General features: G+C 36.6%; 1 protein-coding gene across 1 annotated transcript in view; it reads right to left on the bottom strand.

The window, feature by feature from the left end:
* col9a1c (collagen, type IX, alpha 1c) overlaps positions 1 to 20460 on the bottom strand; it is a 52591-nt gene that overhangs the window by 7073 nt on the left and 25058 nt on the right. The window contains exons 5-24 of the mRNA XM_030147333.1: positions 17731 to 18127; positions 17295 to 17375; positions 14441 to 14458; positions 12656 to 12745; positions 12484 to 12519; positions 10394 to 10465; positions 8568 to 8612; positions 8442 to 8477; positions 8320 to 8343; positions 8151 to 8204; positions 7927 to 7998; positions 6935 to 6973; positions 6685 to 6741; positions 5179 to 5232; positions 4919 to 4972; positions 4776 to 4829; positions 1513 to 1566; positions 1312 to 1365; positions 1161 to 1214; positions 1027 to 1080 (exon numbers count right to left, since the gene is read on the bottom strand). Of these exons, the coding sequence (XP_030003193.1) occupies positions 1027 to 1080; positions 1161 to 1214; positions 1312 to 1365; positions 1513 to 1566; positions 4776 to 4829; positions 4919 to 4972; positions 5179 to 5232; positions 6685 to 6741; positions 6935 to 6973; positions 7927 to 7998; positions 8151 to 8204; positions 8320 to 8343; positions 8442 to 8477; positions 8568 to 8612; positions 10394 to 10465; positions 12484 to 12519; positions 12656 to 12745; positions 14441 to 14458; positions 17295 to 17375; positions 17731 to 18127 (1399 nt within the window). The remainder of the gene's footprint in view (positions 1 to 1026; positions 1081 to 1160; positions 1215 to 1311; positions 1366 to 1512; positions 1567 to 4775; positions 4830 to 4918; positions 4973 to 5178; positions 5233 to 6684; positions 6742 to 6934; positions 6974 to 7926; positions 7999 to 8150; positions 8205 to 8319; positions 8344 to 8441; positions 8478 to 8567; positions 8613 to 10393; positions 10466 to 12483; positions 12520 to 12655; positions 12746 to 14440; positions 14459 to 17294; positions 17376 to 17730; positions 18128 to 20460) is intronic.

Here is a 20460-nt window from a genome sequence, read left to right as displayed (position 1 = left end):
AATAATCAGTGTACTTCCATTTATGCCAAAGTATTCTGGGACCAAGAACAGTACAATGAAATAAATGTGTTCTCATAGGAGTTATATATATATAACCCCCGTTGTGTTCCTATAAATGTAATAAAATTTGATTTAAAATCTATTATTGTAATACTTTGACCTACTTTGAGCTACTTTTGTGGCACTTTCCAAATTAATTTTTCTCTATATTTATCTTTTTTCAAGTGATTTATTACCATTTATTATAATATTATCTTCTGTATTTTGTGTTTTCTCAGTGAAAATCAGGTATTAGTAATTAGTAGTAACCAGTAAGTGGTTTTGGCTGTCAGTGGCTGTTTGGGTCTTTATGGGTTAAGCCATTGAACTCTGCCAAGTATTGTTCCATTCTCAAACACACATACTCCCTTGTACACATGCTCAGTTCCATCGAAGACAAAACTGGATTGGTTGTAGAAGATGACTGTGTTTCCACATTCACTAAGGAGTCTCTTAACGTCCAAATGGGTCATATCTGAATTATTTTAGCGTATTGATAGGTTTACTGGTTCAGAAATGATTAAACATTTCAGATCAGCAGATGGTTTTGGTTGCAGTGGCTGTTTGGGTCTTTATGGGTTAATGCATCTTTGCCGTATTTCAACATAATTACTAGAATTTACTTCCAAACATCAAATTATGATCAAATGTTTATCTGTTCAATGGGCTACCATGATATGACCAGTGTTATACATTTTGAAAACTAGTGCACCTTACATTTCCAACAAAAAGCATCATCTTTAATAATTATTATTACAAAAGCCCTCTAAATTGTTACACCAGGTTGAAAAGTATTAGATTATCGGTAAAAATGTATCAGCTGTGACATTTTATTACATTACTAGTTACTGTATTTTTGGGGTTTTTAGAATGATATAGAACTGGAATATTATAATAAGACTCTTGGGTGCTTCTTATACAACCTGAAAAATGGGGAGAAAAGAAAAAAATCATTGAAAAGTGAAAGATAACAAGATCAGAAGTTACCTTGGCCCCATCAGCTCCAGGAAGTCCATCCAGTCCGTCTGTCCCTGGTTCTCCCTGTGTTGTCACAGAAACGCATTTATAAACCAATCAACAGTGTAAGTGATCATTAAATCAGTCCAGTGGACACAACTTACAGTTTCTCCTTTTTCCCCAGGCTTTCCTGTCTCTCCTTGCGGTCCGACAGCACCCTGATCAAAGCCATACCAAAGGTTGTAAATGGTCTTTTAAATCGTATTTTGCGATATATGTTACAGCGAACCATCTAGTTTGAAGTGGATAACTCACTTCGTCACCCTTAGGCCCCAGCAGTCCCTGACGTCCACGGATTCCCTCCACACCCTGAGAGAGCAAATTGAATTAGAGACACATCCGGAGAGCTGGTTATCAATCACATCCTGTGCTTTTTACTTTCAGATGACTGTAAGTGCTAGAGAGCAGAGGATACAGAGGATGTAGAGGATAAATGATCAAAGTAAGACCGCTTACTGGAGCTCCAGGCGGACCAGTGGGTCCAGGGATACCATTGAAACCAGGAGGACCCTGCAAATAAAGTAGTATGAAATGTAATAAGAGCTGTTCCTGGTCTCTAGTAACATTTTGGCTTCAATATTGTCATTAAAAAATTTGGTTTTTAATGTTTCTTGCACATGTATCAGTAAATTGAGTAGAATTCTATAAATAGTAACTAGAAAGTGGATAGAAAAGTTGGAGGGAAAGATAGCTGCAGATTTTTAAGAATAACTCTTCTGGAGATGAACAGAACTTTATTATTATTATTTTTTTTAATAATGTCAGATACTACCAGAGAGTTACTACTGTAGATGCCCCCCCAGTTTGTTTCAATTACCTATTTTAATTTCATTTATTTTATTTCTAAATCCAGCAGTGGTCATATGTTTTGTTTTGGGGTTCTTTTTGTTTTTTTCCTTAATAGTGGGAGGGGAGGGATAATAGTTCATTATGGTTCATTCATAGAGGCCGTTCTGGCTTAGATTACAACTGCTGTTGATCTAATTATACATTGTATAAGACAACTTCTTATTACTTTTCAACCAGAACACCTGGAAACATTGTACATGTCAGATATTGCTAAGTGTGTACAAAAATCCAATAAAAGATTTTATATATATATATATATATATATATATATATATATATATATATATATATATATATAGATAGATAGATATAGATATAGATATATAGATGTAGATGTAGATGTAGATATAGATATAGATATAGATAGATATATATAGATATAAACAAAAACAATAATAATAAAATAATGTCAGACACAGTAGAGGAAAAAAAGTGTTTTGACACATTTAAATTTTACACAATTTTTCTAAAATGTATCTTAAATATTATCGTGAAATATTTGCGGAGATTTATTTTTGTGTTTCAAAAGATGTGGCTGCATCAGACAGACACAAACAAATGCATTTTTATTTTAAATTCTTAGCCGGCAAAAGCAACCAAATTAAATCCTTGACAGTTTCAACATGTCTACCCTGTATCTAGCCCATCTCAAGTCACCCAATTAAATGGTATTTTTAAACCTCATCCCCTTTTGATTTTTATGAAATTTGGTATATAGGTAATTCATAGCCAGAAAAGACAAAATTTCCAATTTTAACTTTGTTGGACCAATGGTTTTTGAGATATGGCAATTTCATGTTTTCACTTTTTCACCAAACTCTTCTGAGACCTCCTCCACCAAATCAATAATAATCAGAAATAATCAGAAAACTGAACTGCAGTGTAAACATTGATTAGAATCTGGGTTTGTTTAGACCTGTCAAAAATGCAAGGTCTGGACAAGGTGTATGTGTAGGCACATATTCTGCACTCTTAATACACAGAATTTACAAGGAATCTTGCGCTAGGCCTATATTCTATCCCAATTTGCTCAAGTATGCAAAAGAACACCCCTCCAATTTCTTTCTATGTTGTAGTTGACACATAGGGTTATATTTTTCATAATGCTGTCAAAGAGGTCGGGTGTGTCACAGAGTGTCACTTTCAAGGTCAAAATATAAATCAAAAGGTAATTCACCTCAATTGTACCCAAATGCACAAAATAATTCTAAATTTCGATTCCTTATGGTTTCCCCTTTACAGAATTACCTCGCTTTTTAAAATCAGACCAGTGGTTGCTGAGTTTCACCAGTTGGAAATTAGGTTGCCACAGCCTTTTTCACAAAAAAGTGAAAAAAATAAATAAACTGCCATATCTGGAAAACCATTGGTCCGATAAAGTTAAAAATTGAAATTTCAGCTTCTCTGGCTATGAATTACCCATACACCAAATTTCATCAAAATTGGAGGAGGTGGGGTTTAACTCATTGGCTGAACTGTGATGGACTGACGCTCTCATATGGTCAACAATTTTTTTTGGCCTCATAGACATTCTGGATAAAACAGTTGAACTTTTAGAGAGTAGTCGCTTTTCCATTGACCCTCAAATTGTGCAAGTATAACTTGCGCATAAAAATTTACCTAATGGAAAAATGAGAATTTCACCGAAACTCTCGTTTTACGATTAAATGTTTTTGTGCTGGCAAGAGGGGGTTTTTCAGGAGTAGCGGAATTGGTATATCACGCAAAACCGCAATGGAAAGACCTTTTTCAGCAACTAGAGTCAGGTGAATTAAAAAAGCGGATGTTGACGGATGTTACAAAAAGCAGAGAAGAAGAAGAAACATGTCGCGGTATATGTGGACACACCAGGAAACCCAAAAATGTTTTAAATTTAGTACGGGATAGATAATAATAATGAATATATCTGTCAATCAACACTTTATTTACATTTATCGCCATGTTTATGGAATGACTTCTCGTGTCATCTTGTAATCTATGAATAACCCATACACCAAATTTCATCGTCTCATTGGGTGAACTGAGATAGACTGACCCTCTTATTGATGGTCAACAGTTTTTTTTTGGCCTCATAGACATTCTGGATAAAACAGTTGAACTTCTACAGAGTGACTAGTAGAATAACATTTGAAAAAACTTGCTTCAGTTTTGGTCTGTTGTTACCCAACCTGTACTGGAAATCCAATTTGTCCTCCACTTTTCCAAAAATGCAGCTGCTTCCTGTCACCAGTATTTCTAAATAAAATAATGACTGGAAATAGCTGCTTTTTCACAGGTGTGTAGAATAAAATCAGCTTTTCAGAACAGACTTGACATCTGCTGCTGAAAACAGAACATTTATGTGTCTTGCCAAAAAATGTTCTCAAAAGAATTGTATTTTGTGGAAGGTAGGATGTAACAGATGGGATGCGACACAGTAAACAAACAAAACAGTGATAAATATGTTTCATCGCATTTAGATACAAAATTAGAGGCAATTTAGTCTATAACAAAAGTAAAATAGAGTTCTGTTAGTTTAAGAAGAGGCCTGCATTCGAGACAAGATATAAATACTGTATAGATTTTGAAACATTTGCTGTAAAATGCGGCTCCTTTTAGAAAATTAGTAAATTACAAAAAAAGAAAAGATAGAAGTGACTCTCACAGTAAGAATGTGCTGTATAGTAAGTCACTTTTTTTAAATTCTTTTTTTTTTTCTTCCTCCTGTGTATTGTTCATTTCTGGGGAGGTACTCACATAAGCCTGTTTTGGCTTCTATCCTCTCCTGCACAATGATGTTACTTGTTTGAATATTTTTTTTTCTCTTGCTGTTTATGATGTTTAAATAAATAAAAAAAATAAATAAATAAAAATAAAACTATTTGACTTACTTTGTCTCCCTTTTCTCCAGGGCTTCCGGGAAATCCGATTGGCCCCCTTTGACCCTATAATGACACAAGAGACATTTAAAAGTCGACATCAACCTGGTTACTTCTGTAAACTCGAACAGTGGCTGTTAATGCGGCTGTTTTACGTCATCTCCCATGCGTCCTGGTGGACCCTGAGGACCATCTGCTCCGGTCTCTCCCTGTGGAAAAACAAACAAGAACAAATTAATTAAGGTGCATGACGGATCATAATCACATCAAGCTGTTTACATGATGCCGTCACTTTCCAGATACGTGACCCTGACGGAGCTCACCTCAGATGAGAATATGAACAGCATTAGGATGGACAGCACAAATTCAATTTGTTAAATGTCAACCTGTAACAGCCGTTTTATTTTTGTCTTACCTTGTCTCCAGGTATTCCATCTTTTCCAGGCTCACCGGCCAAACCTTTGTGTCCCTAAAGATGACAGTGTCTTTAATTAGCATTTTCTACACTGTCAATACATTTATCTGATTTTACAAAAGTATTATCATAGCTCTGCATTCTTTTCTCTACAAATTAATTGCAAATCTACAAATTAAAAAAAAAAAAATCCTGGAATTTCTCCTAAGTACAAACATGTCCAAATATTTCACCTTAGGCAGTGTTTGGTTTTTAGTGTTTTTGTTTTTAGTGCTAGCTTATAGCCATGCTAGCTAATTTGTAACACTAGACTCATTAGTAATAGTTTACTGTTATGCAAAATGTGAATATCATACTTGCTTTACTTTTTAATAAACTGATGAATTCCTGAAGGGTGTTTAATTATCATTTTTGTCAAGTGTTATATGTTGAAGAATCAGTCTGTTTTCTGTCTTCATCAGCTTAGCATGTTAGCATAACAGCCTTAGCTGCTAATACCAGCAGCCTTTGCAAACCAAGTCTATTTGTATTATTTGATGTTGTTATATTATACAAATCTTTAAAACAGAATTGTTGTACACTGAGCCATGCATATACTGTATATGACTATTCTATATTTTCAGAAATATGTGCAATGAGACAAAATGTTTGAGTTGTCAGGCAGTGGGGATGAACAGACAATGCAAACTCTTTATCCCACATGTTGCAGTCCTAAAAAAATAAATACTGTTTTTGACAAATGCAAAATCCTTCCTAAAACTTTAATGAGTGTGCAAATGTGACAATGTCAGTTTGTATTTACTTGTAAAAGTGCTACAATTTCAGATGGAAAATACAGTTAGGAGAAAAAGCCTTACAACTTGTGGTGATAATTACAAAATCAAAACTGATATTACACTAGTACTCCATTTGAAACTGTCCTCTGGGGGGAAAAAATATGTACAAGTATTTAGGAAAAAACAAATGAGCAGGCTAATGATGTTCATTTTGTCTTCTGTTAATGTAATTATGCTTTTCTTTTTTTTTTTCTTTTGTTCAGACCAGCTGATAAATGACATGTCAGCAGCACGCTGGATGATGCTTCTGAGGAAGACTGGAGTCACAGTGTTAAGTAGGTAACATCTAAAAACTATACCTTGTCTGAACAAAAGAGGAAAAAAAAGTAAAGTAAAATTAAACAAATGAGCAGTTTGCTGTCAGAGGAAATCAGAAATTAGTTGTGTCCATTCACAATTTACAACACTATGAGATAAACATCTGGTGACTTTATTAATGTTTGTGATTCCTGAACTAATCCTGGACTAGTCTTTGAGTCACTTTCATCTTTTGCTAAATGAAACTGAGGATTTGCATTTTCACAGTGCCATAATAATCTACATGGTTCTTGGATATTTGTTGCAACCACATTTTCTGGTTAACACACAAAAGTAACTGCAGTCTAAATATACTTTCTGTTGTTTTTGGTGTCACATTGGTTGAATAACTGAGCGTCCTTCATCGACATACCTTCATTCCTGGTAGCCCAGGCAGTCCCTGAGGTCCAGCAGGGCAGGCAGCAGGACACTGCAAACGCACCAACAGATGGGATTGAATTCATACATGGGACAAACAACACAGACACATGCTTAAAACGCATGGCTGTGGAAGAGACTGGTAACATTAATGCGTCTTTTTGATCCCAAAGTCCCCGTCACCAGTCCAAACCGCCATGCATCTAGGAAACATTTGGCAGAATAAAAGACAGTAAACCACTCACAGCTTCCCCACTTCCCTCAGCGTTGGCACCAGGAGGTCCCTAAAACACAGCAGAGTGACATCTAAAACAGCCGCCAGGGTTTAGATGTCCATATAAATCAACCATAGCAGAGATTCCCACAGAGGTAAAGGGAAAAGACATGCCAGCATCCAACATCATTCATTCATAGTTTCACAGATATCACAGCCAAAAGAGACATTTAGAAATGTCAAAACAGAAATGACAAATTAGCATAAGGGTTATTTGGGTTAGGCCTGTGCAGCAGAGTGTTAAGATCAGATTTAGCTCCATTACTAAGAACACATACATCAATTGACTGTATCTATAATGTCTTTGGCTCTATGGTGATTTTTTGTGATCTCTGCAACTCCTTTGCCTTTGAGATGGAGTTTCAGAGCTTCTGTTAGAGAGCTGTTCAGTATTTGGAACTAAAAAGTTATTTGACACTTCTGACACCAATAAAACCAAGAAGTAAAGGCTTAAATACAGAATTTGAATTGGGTTGGGTGTTGCTGATGTTTTTTGGGGCTTATTTGATCAGGAAAATCCTAAAATATGTGATGATAATTATCCTGTTAAATGTTTGTCCCCTGCAGAGGATCTGTGAACCTCACAGTTAAGGATCATTACTGGGTCATTGTAGTTGCTCCAATTAGAGCAGTTTGTTTTTGGAGGAAGATGATATCCTACATACCTCTGCAAACCTATTTTTGCATGATACACGTAAATAAGCAGCAGAAAAAAGCACTTCAGTCGTTTCCCAGGGACAACCAAACCCAATGGGTGATACCACATGCAGCTACATCCACTTCTACTCTACAGTCAGTGTGTGACATTAATGTTAGAAAAATCAACAATTATTATAGAAATTCATGTTTGCACTGTGTGCATGCCATCCTGTGGGAGTCTTAGGCACCATTTACATGCTACCATGAATGGATTAAATGCAGAATATTAGCAGGCATCAACAAGATGTTAGCTCTGAATCTTACCACAGGCCCTGGGGGACCAGGAGGGCCAGGAGGCCCTGCTACACCAGCTGTACCTCTGGGTCCAGGGGGACCCTGCCAGTAAAAAAAAAATCATCAATAATATTTAATATACTGTACAAAATACAAGAACACATTCAGATTGCTCAAACCATGGTCTAAAGTAGCTCATAAATGTAGTGGAATATTTATGATGCTTGTTTGAGCACCGCAGACTGAACTCTGACCTCAGGGCCGATGTTTCCTTCATCTCCTGGGGTTCCTGGTTTCCCTGGTGGTCCCTAGTGGTCAGACATGGACACATGCCAGTTAGTACAGTGGTAGACTAATAAACTACAGATGAACTCATTTCAATAAGATTTTTAGACCACAACAAAACACAGCAGCATCACACACAGCGGGTCCTTCTGTTGCTGGGCCCTGAAAAATGACAGAGAATATGGATCATTTGTTGGTTCAAAACATAAATCATCAGAGTGCTGTACATATGTTATTTGGTTGAGAGACTGTCCACTTACAGGAGGACCTGCTGGTCCAGGAAAGCCAGGAAGTCCCTACAATTCAGAGGAAAATGATCAGTAACACTGTAATAATAATAATAATAACAACAAAAAACAAATGCAACTCAATTTTTTTTAACTTACTCTCTCACCAACGAGTCCTCTGGGACCCATAGGACCTGGAGAACCCTGCCAACAAAAACCCAGTCAGTTCAGCTCCAACACTATTTGGTTAAAACTCACCACAACATTAAACATTTACACTTTGCACCCAATGACAAGTGGTGCTAAACAAGACAAAGGGGTGCAAGATATTGTCATGTCATCAGTTTTCATTTACTCATAGAATTTAACCCCCCGTCTCCCACACAATAACCCTGAAATCTACCCACTCCAGCAAAGACCAGCTACTGTAGTAAGGCCTCGCATTACCTCTGTAGTCAAAGAGCCAAGGCATGTTTGCTCCCATATATCATTAAAATAAAGTCCTTTTCTACAACCTGTGTAGATCTGGACTAAATGCTGACATTTGTAGCAGGTTATTAGTCCAGGTTTCTTAAAGGTTAATGCAAAAAGAGCTGGGTTATTTATGTAAACACATTAACGGGACGATCACAGTGAATGAAAGGGGTTGTTAGAGGCTCATTTAACAGATGAACAGCTGATTGGGTTACTGACTCAGCGTCTGGTTCATTCATTTTCCAACCCATCTACTGTTGTATAAAGTTCTCTGAATCTCTTTTGCACTACGCACGATAGACAGGATTTCATGGTCGGTTACAATGCATACATCTACATAAGTCTTCCATGGAATAATATAATGAAGGTGAAAAGACAGGGTTTTTTATCATTTTACTTTTTAGCCATAATCTCTAATACCTTGTGGTGTTCATGTAATATCCTCCTGCTAGATGAGAATTCATGTGTAATTTCTACATTTCTTTCTTATGGTAATATGTAAATCTTATGAATGTAATCACCAAATTAACCTTTATGAGCATGCTAATTATTAACCGGGAAGGCCCTCATCTTGTCTGGGAGGGGACAGTAATATTAGATTTGAATATGCTCCGCAGAAAGAAAAGAAGTTTCTTCTGTCTCTAACTGGACAAAGATTTAAGCTTTTTCCTCATATTTTTTATACTTTAAAGCACAGGTGTCAAACATGCAGCTCGGGGGCCAAAACCGGCCCTCCAAAGGGTCCAATCCGGCCCTGGGATGAATTTGTGAAATGCAAAAATTGCACTGAAGATATTAACAATCAAGGATGTTCAAATCATTTTAGGTCGATTTAGTCTAAAGTGGGTCAGACCAGTAAAATACTATCACAATAAACTATCAACAATGAAAACCACAAACCTTTTTCTTGGTTTTAGTGTAAAAAAAAAAAAAGTTAAATTACACAAAAATGTTGATATTTACAGACTAGCCTTTTACAAAAAATGTGAAAAACCTGAACAAATACGAACAATCTCAGATGTCTAAATATAAGTATGTGGAATTTTAACAATATTCTGCCCGTTACTAAATGTTTTGTGTATTGGTAGATCCACTGTGATCTGTAAGTTGTGACGCATATGTATAAATGATAAAACTAAGGTGTAATATTGTTAAAACTGCACTTATTTTTCTTCAGAATTTTCAGGTTCATATTTGTTCATGTTATGTTCAAGTACAGTTCGTAGATGTAAACATTTTCATGACAGAATTTGACTTTTTTCACTCAAAAACAGAAAAAACTGTGGAGCTGACATTATTTATCAGTTCTTATGCTATTATTTATGTTATTTTACTGGCCTGGCCCACTTTAGATCATATTAAGCTGCATTAAACTAAATACTAAAATGAGTTTGACACCCCTGCTTTAAAGGTTAGCGATAAGACCCAGATCAACATAAGCACACACAAAGACAGTATTTGTGAGTATGATACACATATTGTGTGTCAGTGGAGGTGGGTCTGGTTCTTACAGCGGGTCCTGGAAGGCCAGGCAGACCTCTCTGCCCTGGAAGACCGATCTCTCCCTTGTCTCCTTTGCTGCCCTAGGAACCAGACACAACAAGGATAAAACAGCTTTATCTTCTTCCTGCATCTCCCTGTAGTGTTGCTAAGATACACACAGGCAGTGACAGTAAACATTTAATCAATGACCAATGAGTGACTTTTGTTGTTACTGAGACCAATGACCACCTACACTGATGTGGCCATGCAGATATAAATGGACTGGACAAAGATAACGCAATTAAATGTCTCAGGTTTGCTGAATATCAGTGTTAAACGACCCTATATGTGAAGTTTGCAAGAAGAATGACTTGAGAGAAAACTTTTTAAAAAACCAATAAAAATCCATTTAGTGTATTGATTATCCTTCAAGAGAAATTTGTGGGGGTTTTTTCAGGCCATGTCTAAGGACTATTTTTCAGAGACCCACTGGAGTCATTTCTCACAAGCTGGGTTTCTATGTATTGTGAAAGTCAAGTGATGTAACACAACCTTTTGAAACATTGTAAATAAGGAAAAAGGAAAAATGATACAGCTACCTGTTAAACAATTACCCGTTGTTACTACCAGTCATGTTTTGGAGCTTTTGAGAATATTTGGCAAGGTGACAGAAAAAGATAATCAGTCATATGTGTTAACGAAATTCTCAGCAGTATTTCTACTTTTCCAATTTTACCTTAAAGGCTCATTAATGTTTAAAAATCAAACTGCATTTACAGAAATGGACTCACTAAATTACAGCCACAGGTCAACATGTCACTGTGAATGTATGCGACCATTAGAAGTTTCATTCACTGGACACAGCTCTATAGTAAAAGAATACCATTTGATGCTGAAAGCTGCACTGATGAGTTTGTTTATGAAGTTTATGAAGGTATAAACTTACAAAATCGATGGCCAGAATACAAAACCTCCTATTTGAAAAAAATCACTTTTTTCAGGAAACAAAAAAAAACATTTAGTTTTATTATAGTACGGTCTAGGAGGTTTTTGTCAGGTGACCTTCATGCCATAAGAAAGGGTGGAATTATCTTGCAGATAGACTGAAAATGTGGAGTCATCCTTGTTCTCACCATTTAATGTGAAAACTCAAAATCTAAAAATTTGCAGATAAGAGGTTTTGTTTTTTGGCCATCGCTATGTCATGTAATCATCTTCCCTGAATGTGTCGTATGTTGATCCACGGTTCAGACTAAACTGGTACAGTTCTTCCCTTGATTAGATGATTCCAAACAGATCTTTCGACAACAGAAACCATACAGAAACCATATCTAGTGTTACTGTGGCTGTTTTTGTCTAAAATCAGAGCTAAGCTGACAGAGATGTAATGTAAACTATCAGCTAATGCAGCACATTAAGAGTATAATACACAGTCTTATTGTGACCAACTGAGTTTCTTTTCAAAACTTGAAGTTAGCATAGTACAGATGTGCGTAAACAGTCTGTGGATACATAGCATTGATGCGTTGTTGATTTTGGTCGTATGTTCTGATACACAACGTCTTGCCTGGTGTTAAGAGTTGGAAATGTCAGTGCTATGTATAATCTAAATATTCATTACTTCAGAAGTGTTCTTGTTGAAAAATTGTTCTGCAAAATCAAAGGGAAGTTTTTTTTAAAGTTTGTGTCAACCTTTAATATGATGCATAAAAATGATCTAGAACTGGCTAGAAAGTGACTATCTTGAAAACAGATGTTGAAGTGGTGTAACGAGAGTCCATGAGGGACAGAAAAATAGCAGCAGCAAAAGTTATCTATGTTACCAATGTGTTCAGCAGTGGGTAAAATGTATTTATAACCTATGTCTGTATATTATGAAGAGCAAATTACTTACTTTAAATGGAGGACAAAATATTGTAGGATTAGTGGCAAAAGGTTGGTCTAAAAATGTGTCATCATTGGCCTTAATGCCAATATGGACTAAATGTTTTTTGTATTTTTTTTTTTTTTTTTAATCTAGTGAACCCATGAGGCCAGGGATGAAGTGTTCAAAGACAGACCCATGGATCAAGAGCCTCTGAAGTATTTTTCAGTACATCATTTACTATTTGATACTTACAGGACTGCCTGGACTGCCAGGAGAACCCGGAAGACCCTGGAGGAACAAAAAACAACAGCGTCAAAGAAAACAGTGACATACTTCTTACAGTACAGGAAGTACTGAGGCTGCAGAGAAACATCAGACATTTATTTGTAGAAGGAAAAGTGGTTATGTGAAGGTAAACCCTTACATCTCTTCCATCTCTGCCATCCTCTCCGGGGTCCCCTCTGGGGCCTTCAGGGCCAGGGGCACCTGGAGGGCCTTGGACTGATTTGTCAGGCTGAGAGAAGCAATAACCAGTGAGCAAATGGGACAAACAGGGCAACTCCATTGTCAAAACAACCAGATGAGGAAACAGCACTGTTAGCTGCCTTTATGCTATTATACTCTACAGGGTGTCCCATAAGTCTCCATACATAGGAAAAATAAACGTTTCTTGACATAAACCATTTTTATTTATATAATATGCTCTATATCTATATATCCATTTTGTCGGGAACACATTTCAATGCGTGTCCTCCACTCCTGAAGAACTATAAAGAAGAAATATAAAGAAATACATGTTAGAACCATATGTATTATGTCTCCTATGTATGGAGACTTATGGGACACCCTGTATATCAGTCTAGAGATATTTCTAGATTAATTTGTAGCTGATCAGACTAAGAGGTATGATGGCATTTTAAGACCCTTAACCCTTTCATGCATGAATTATGAGAGCCTTAATCAAGATTTTTTTTTTTTACTGAAAGTTTTAATTTCTCTAGGCATTAAAAAAACATTGCGATTGATTGTTTTTTTTTATGAACCTATTTGAGTTGCGAAAAGGTCCACTTAACTGGACGCCATGCATTTAATTTTTGAAGCAAAGAAACATATTTACCGATATACTGTGTGAAAACTATGAAATAAAATGTTTTTAATGTAGCTAATCTGACATTTTCTCACATTTTAACATACTCTAATACTAGTCACTACTCACTTCATGGAGATAATATGCAAAAAAAAAACAACAACTTTTTGTTAAATAAATAAATAACAAGCAATGATTTACACTCAAACAAGTTACTGCAGATCAGGTTTATCAAGAACAATGAATTGCAGCATATGGAGTGGTGCATAAGCATCCACTGTGTTAACTGATATGGAATTAAAACAACAAAATCCATGAATATATAAGAGAACAGCTGTGCATGAAAGGGTTAAAGGTTCAATGTATACGATTTATTCGAGAAGTTTGCGTTGGAATGTGTTTGGTCCTGGTAGCCAGCTATTTTCTGATGTTAGCTAGCTAAACTACGTTTCTAAGCTAACTGTAGCTTGCATCGGATACTCATGAGAGTAAAAATAAGGATTTTAAGGATTCTGAAGCAAGCATAAGGATTTTCTTTGAAGAAAAAAAAAAATGCAAATCTTCTACTTAGCAATTAGTGTAGAGGCTGTTATCATGGATGTTAGCTATCAAAAGCTGTTAGCTTAGCAATGGAATTAACTAACATTAGGAATGAATATCTCCTAGTACAAAACAGGCTCCAACACCAACTTCTCGTAATGACTCAAGCGTGCTAATTTTACCTTCACAAATAGTTTACATTATACACCTTTTATGTTATTTTATGGTCAGATTGTGTAGGCTAACTCCACTTGAACAAGGAAAATAACCACACTTTCAAGCTAACTTCCATTTGGCAAGTTTTTTTTCTGACCACCAAAAATAATCCTGTAAGTTTACACATCTACTTAAACAGATACACAAGTAAAATTAGAATAAAGACCATACTAGTTACATATAATTTGATGTAAAATATGTCTAATTTACTATCTAATAAACAAACGGTAAATGACAAATAAAAACACAACTAAAATGAGGTGTAGCATAAAGCAATGAGGTAATTAGGCAAACAAAGCAATGAAATAGATTATTGGTTTAAAATTACAAAGCAAAAAGAAGGTAGAGATGTAGAAAAATAAATACCTCAGCATTGGCATACATCTGAAGAAGCAAGAGAAATCAGATAAAAAGGAGTTAGTGAAAGTAGTCACACCATCCCCACCAAAAGTGTTGGCAGAAGCTGTTCATTACTGTAGTAGTGAGTAAATCATGCTGCCATTTGATTCACAGCCCACAGTACCATCACTCCCCATGTACAGGCCCGCTTCACAGCTCGAAGCAGAAATGTTAGCCTGGAATCTGACAGAGCGCACTAGGCCAGGGAATATTTCTGCCTGCAGTGGCTACAGACATTTGCATCTTGATAAAAACCTTTCGGAATAACATTCTCATGCTAATCTTAAATTATTGCACCCCAGACCTTCCATAGTATGAGACATCAGAGTGGCATTTTATTATTAACTTCAAGTATTTCTCTAAGGCAAAAATCTCATTAATTGTTCTCTGAAAGGAAAGAGAGAATTTAATCAGAAATGTCATATCGTGCAAAACTTTTCTACCTTGATCTTATTGCCACAAAAACAGAAAAAAGGGTTATTTATTTTAACATTTACTACTTCTATTTTAAGGATTGCTTGACTTCACAATGCAATATTCATGTCTAATGAGGCCCCACCACCACCACCACCACCACCACCATCATGCAAGTTGTATGATTGTGAATTTGGATCAGGTTTAGATGACCAAAACCTTGGATGCTGATGGTGGACCACATAAATGTTCTAACTAAAGTGTAACTGTATGCCATGTCATTGTGTCCTGCGCATGAAATGTACATAATTAGAGGAACTGCGATATTACCCATTGGTTTTCCAAACTGCTGCTCTGAAGCCAGTAGCTCATTATTTGGCCATGTCCATGTTGACTTTTTGGAGTGAGAAGTGACCATATTTTAATCAAAAAGGTTGGAACTCCTTTTTATTCATGAACTTTATGTAAGAGTCAGTGTAAGCATGGAAGAAATGTATGTTTTGTTTTAAGAGTTAAAATATTTGATGAAATATTATAATTATGTTATTATCTTCATTTATGGAAAATATGTTTCGTTTCATGTATAGGAGGCATTATTTGTTATACTGAGGTTAATGTAAAGCATTTTATTTATTTCGGTCTATTTATCACAGTTATCACGAGACTTGGTGAGAGTTAGAGAAGATTCAAGGTCCGTTTTAGCCCAGATATGCTAAAGCCTTTGACGAAGCCACGTCTGCAGTAGCTGCTAAGGGAAGCTAGCTGTATAAGGTATCTTGTAATACTGTGTACATTTGTATCATTGTATATTCATAATCACGTTTGTTCTAATTAACATGTTTATTTAGAATGCGCAAGACGAAAAGACTTTACCTGAAACCTCCGAAGTGGCAGGTGGTCACGAGGTAGGATAGCCTTTTGCTATTCACATTTCATGTTGTTTAGGTTTCAGTTAAGTGCCTAAATCCATTGTATTTTATTTCTTTTAGTTTTCACGGCGTTTGAGAAGCCAAATAAAAGTGCCCGTCTTTAAGAATTGTCCTTTTGGAGCCACACTTTATATGTGAATGCAGTGACAGAGGCTTCATTTCTGACCCTCAGTCATGCTGCTAGTGAAGCCAAGAACACCGAATGGCACAAAAATATAATATGAATGAAGCACAACTTCAATAGACACATTAAGATTATAGTCAATATGAGACAAATTTAGCCAACATAGTATTTAATTTTATAGTTTACAGTGTTTGTGGCTAGATGAATATGTTGCTGGATTCCTGGAATTGAAATTTAAGCACCCAAACTATATTATTTTTTATTTTATTTGTGTGTGTTTTGTTTGTTTGGGCACCACTAAGCACCCAAATGACCAACAGTGGCTCCATATACAGTTATGGTCATAACAAGAACTCTCATGTGACATGAATATGACACTATTCAGTTTTAGCATCACTCCATCACATTTGTTTTCCTTCTGTTTTCACACATCTGTAAATCTGTGTAAAAATGCAAAATCCAAGTGCAAAGCTTACTTATCCAGTTGAATATATGACAAAAGCTATGCTAACACCTCTGTGCAGATGTAATGAAAGTAATACCATTGCTAACTTTCTAAACTATGGTTATATCTTACAGCTAACAATAGTATGGATTAAAAGTATCAAATCAGATTATTGAATAAACTATGACATTGCTGAAAAGTAGATGGACAACAAAAGTTAGTATAGGTCATCATGACATATATTTTATATTTTCATGCTAATTCTAATTACCAGATGGATTTTGTGATATGCCACAGGATAATTGTTATCTGGTGGTGGTATGAAAAGTCTGATGGTATGTAACACCTTAATCCATTAATCTGTAGAGGTTATAATCCAAAACATGTTGTTTTTAAATTTACAAGTTTCAAAGCCTATTCCTCGACATGGCCATAAGTTACAGATGCTGCTTCTAGGCTGAATTTAACCGGAGCCGCAGCTGTTTGGCAGCTGACGTTGGCCAAGCTTTAGAGCTCATACATTTAATTGAATCACATTTCCTTTTTGTTTGTTCAGTTTGCCAGTTAGGTAGCTAATATTTGTGTTTTGGCTCCATGTGTTGAGTTGTAACACAGCCAATGAGACCATGTAAACTGGATCTAGGCAAATTCTGCCTCCAAGAACTGTTAGAAGAACTAAAACCTCAATCTGCTGTTGGACTCCTCTCAGTGGTCTGTACTTACATGATGTTTTGGATGAACTCTAACCTCAGCGTGCAGTAAAGTAAACTGCTTGGCAGTGGTTTGTTGAACTTCTTTATCTAAATCTCAATATTTATGCCCTGTTTTCTTTCAGCAAGCTGGCAGCCCTATTGCCCAGAATAAAACCACAAACCACAGCAGATGCTAAGCAGATCGCAGTTACTGTACCTCGGTGGCAGGCAGCTCGCTGCAGCTCTCTCTCTGCGCTCTCTTTGGGTCGCAGTGAATTAGCATCCACTGAAGCTCAAACTGAAAAGAGATGTTACTGTTACTGCAAATACAATGCTTTCATTTATAGATGAAATACTACTAAGGATCTTGCTTTGTCAATTATTTCTTTGTAGTTTTGAATCATGACCCTCTATGGGTTGTTGAGCTTGGTTTTCCACCTATGTGATTTTCTGCAGGGATTAAGTTTTTTTCAGATGGAACCCTACTGAGCCACTTTGCTGTGACAGCAGCACTTTAGAATTATAGCAGAGCTCAGCACACATATAAAGCCGAATGTGTTTGTTCACTGAGAGCAGAATTTCACTGATAGAACTTGTAAAAAGACTCAGTGAACATGATTAAATACAGCAGGCAATTCTCCATCCTAGCTTACCACTACAGAGGCGTCAGGATCAGCATCCAGCCTGCCAATGAGAGTGTCTCCCTCTGTGTTGACAGGGCCTTTGCCTTTAATGGGTTTCCGATCCACAGGCTGGCAGTCCACGTATAGGGTAACCTGCTCACGCTCCACGCCGATCATCACCTTGTGCCATTTGGTGTTGAACAGCACAGACAGACCAGGGAAGATGACGGTCTGCAGGTTGCCATCAGCACCCATCAGGAAGTACTCCAGAGCCTGCTGGTCTCCATTGAATCGTAGCCCGGCTTGTTTTTGGCCATCTTCATCCACAATTTGCCAGATGTTCCAAACCTTGTTCACTGTGTTCTTAATCATGCGGAAGGTCACCATGAAGGAGTACTCGTCAGGAAAACCCCGGGGAAAGTTCAGCCTGACAGGAGAATGGAGTAAAAACACACATGACATGGGATGAGACTGACTGAATGGCTGACCTTTGAGAGACTCCTGAAAACAACCAAGATGGCCACTGATGTGGAAGAGTCTTTAGAGTCTACCATTTCCAACACTACAACAGAATGGGTTGTACCTGCTAATTACACAGGATGTTGCGTAGCATTTGAGCCACAATCTCCTCTATTTTAGAGACTAATTCACAAAAAACATTTTGCTAATGTTATGCTGGTGCAAACACGCCCATAAAGTTTAACACCTGACAGCAATTTACTGTTGTTTTGCAGCAGTTTCCAGTGTTTCAGGTGTTTCTTTGCATTCCATGAGGAGTATATCATAAAACAACAGAAAATGCCATAACCCTCATAATGTATGACTTTAGTGGGTAGACATGCATTCACTGATCTCTGTATACTTACAAATCTGCATCCAGGTTTCTCTAGTATTTTGATAATATCATATATCATCCATTAAAGGTAGGGTAGGAAATGTTTTCCCGGTGCATTTTTTTTACTATATTGCTTAAAATCCCCTTCACACCCCAATTACACCTAATTCATTAAATGATCTAACACACAAAAAAAACAAATTTTAGTCACCTGTGGAATGGACAGGACTGTGGAATGGACAGGACTGTGGAATGGACAGGACTGAAAAAACACCATCCAATCATTTTAACCGGCCCATCAAAATGATTGAATGGTGATATGTCTTTCAAATTCAACTGCCATTTGTCCCTCCCCCCTCTGTGAGTACAATCAATACAATGGTGGTGTGGCTTTGGGAGGAAGTCCGAAGAAAGGGGTTTGGACTTATGAATTGTGTTTTTTCAAAATGTAGCTTGCTCGAACCGTTTTTCCAGGATCTCCTACCCTACCTTTAAAATAGGCTGTAGCTACTAATGCAACTTAGGCATATATCAGTAGCAAATATCAGTAGAATGTCATGAAATTAATAACACCATTATAGAAACAGGTTGTTGAAACTGATCCATAAACATCAGGGATCATATACAATCAGTAACATATGTACATCCACAAAGAATGTTGAGCGGCACCTCATTACAAAAACAGTGGAACACTGAGGCAAATTTGTGAAAATAGTCTACAAGGGGTTGAATCACTGAATATATTTAAGATTTCACAGAAACATTAGTGCTGCTCACATACCTTGTCCTTGCTAGGAAAAAAATGACTCATCCTGCACTCTGGGACATACACCAATTTTGCGTCCGCTGAAACACTTGCTTTACTTTTGGGGGGTTTTTTAATGAGTTTTCACATATTTCATTCTTGGCTACAAATTCTACCAGTTACTAATCTGTGCGGAGAACCTACAGTCGCTGAAAAAATTATTAGACCACCCTTGTTTTCCTCAACTTCTTGTTCATTTTAATGCCTGGTATGACTAAAGGTACATTTGTTTGGACAAATATAATGATAACAACAAAAATAGCTCATAAGAGTTTAATTTCAGAGCTGATATCTAGACATTTTCCATGTTTTCTTGATAATAACCAAAATCAGTTCAGTTCTTACATCAATATCTATGGCATTGTACTGACAAAAACAGTGCTTTTAGGCATTCCATGATTTCTTTTCTGTTTGTTTTAGTCACATGATACACACAGGAGTTAGTACTGGATTTCATGACCATTGTTTTTGATGACTTTTGATGGTCTAATAATTTTTTCCGCGACTGTAGTAGTTGTCTGGTTGTTATGGGTCATGATCGCTCCATAGGTAGAGTTTCCCAATCAGAGCAGAATGGGCAATTTGGGACATCAGTGACCTCTATAGAGTCCTATTTTTACAGAGAGCATGAAATCATACAACAGCTTTACAGTCTGTTAGCCATTCTATGGGGAGTTCAAGGCATCTGTAGATAAGAGAGATGTGGATGCTGTACACCTGACAGGATTTGGTGAGTTTACTTCATCAGTTGGCCTTGCTATCATATGTTCCACTGCTGTGTCTGGTTGTAGGTCTGTGTGATTATGTCCAGACAAATTTTAGTCTGCACTTTGTGATAACACCTCCTGGAAACCGGAAATTAACTGAAAGGCTCTAGACCAGAGGTGTCAAACATGCGGCCCGGGGGCCAGATGTGGCCCACCAAAGGGTCCAGTTCAGCCCCTGGGATGTTTTTGCGAAGTGCAAAAATTCACCCAGTCTTGAATTGAATTAAGCAAAAAATAATAATAATAATAACTTGAATTAAGGAAAAAATCTTGAATTAAGCCACAAAAAAAAAAAAAAAAAATCTTCAGTTAAGTAAAAATTAATCTTCAATTAAGAAAAAAAAAACAAACTT

Source organism: Sphaeramia orbicularis, chromosome 11 (genome assembly GCF_902148855.1).
Source record: "Sphaeramia orbicularis chromosome 11, fSphaOr1.1, whole genome shotgun sequence".
In the NCBI taxonomy this organism is placed as follows: domain Eukaryota; kingdom Metazoa; phylum Chordata; class Actinopteri; order Kurtiformes; family Apogonidae; genus Sphaeramia; species Sphaeramia orbicularis.
This window is presented reverse-complemented; position numbering and strand designations above follow the sequence as displayed.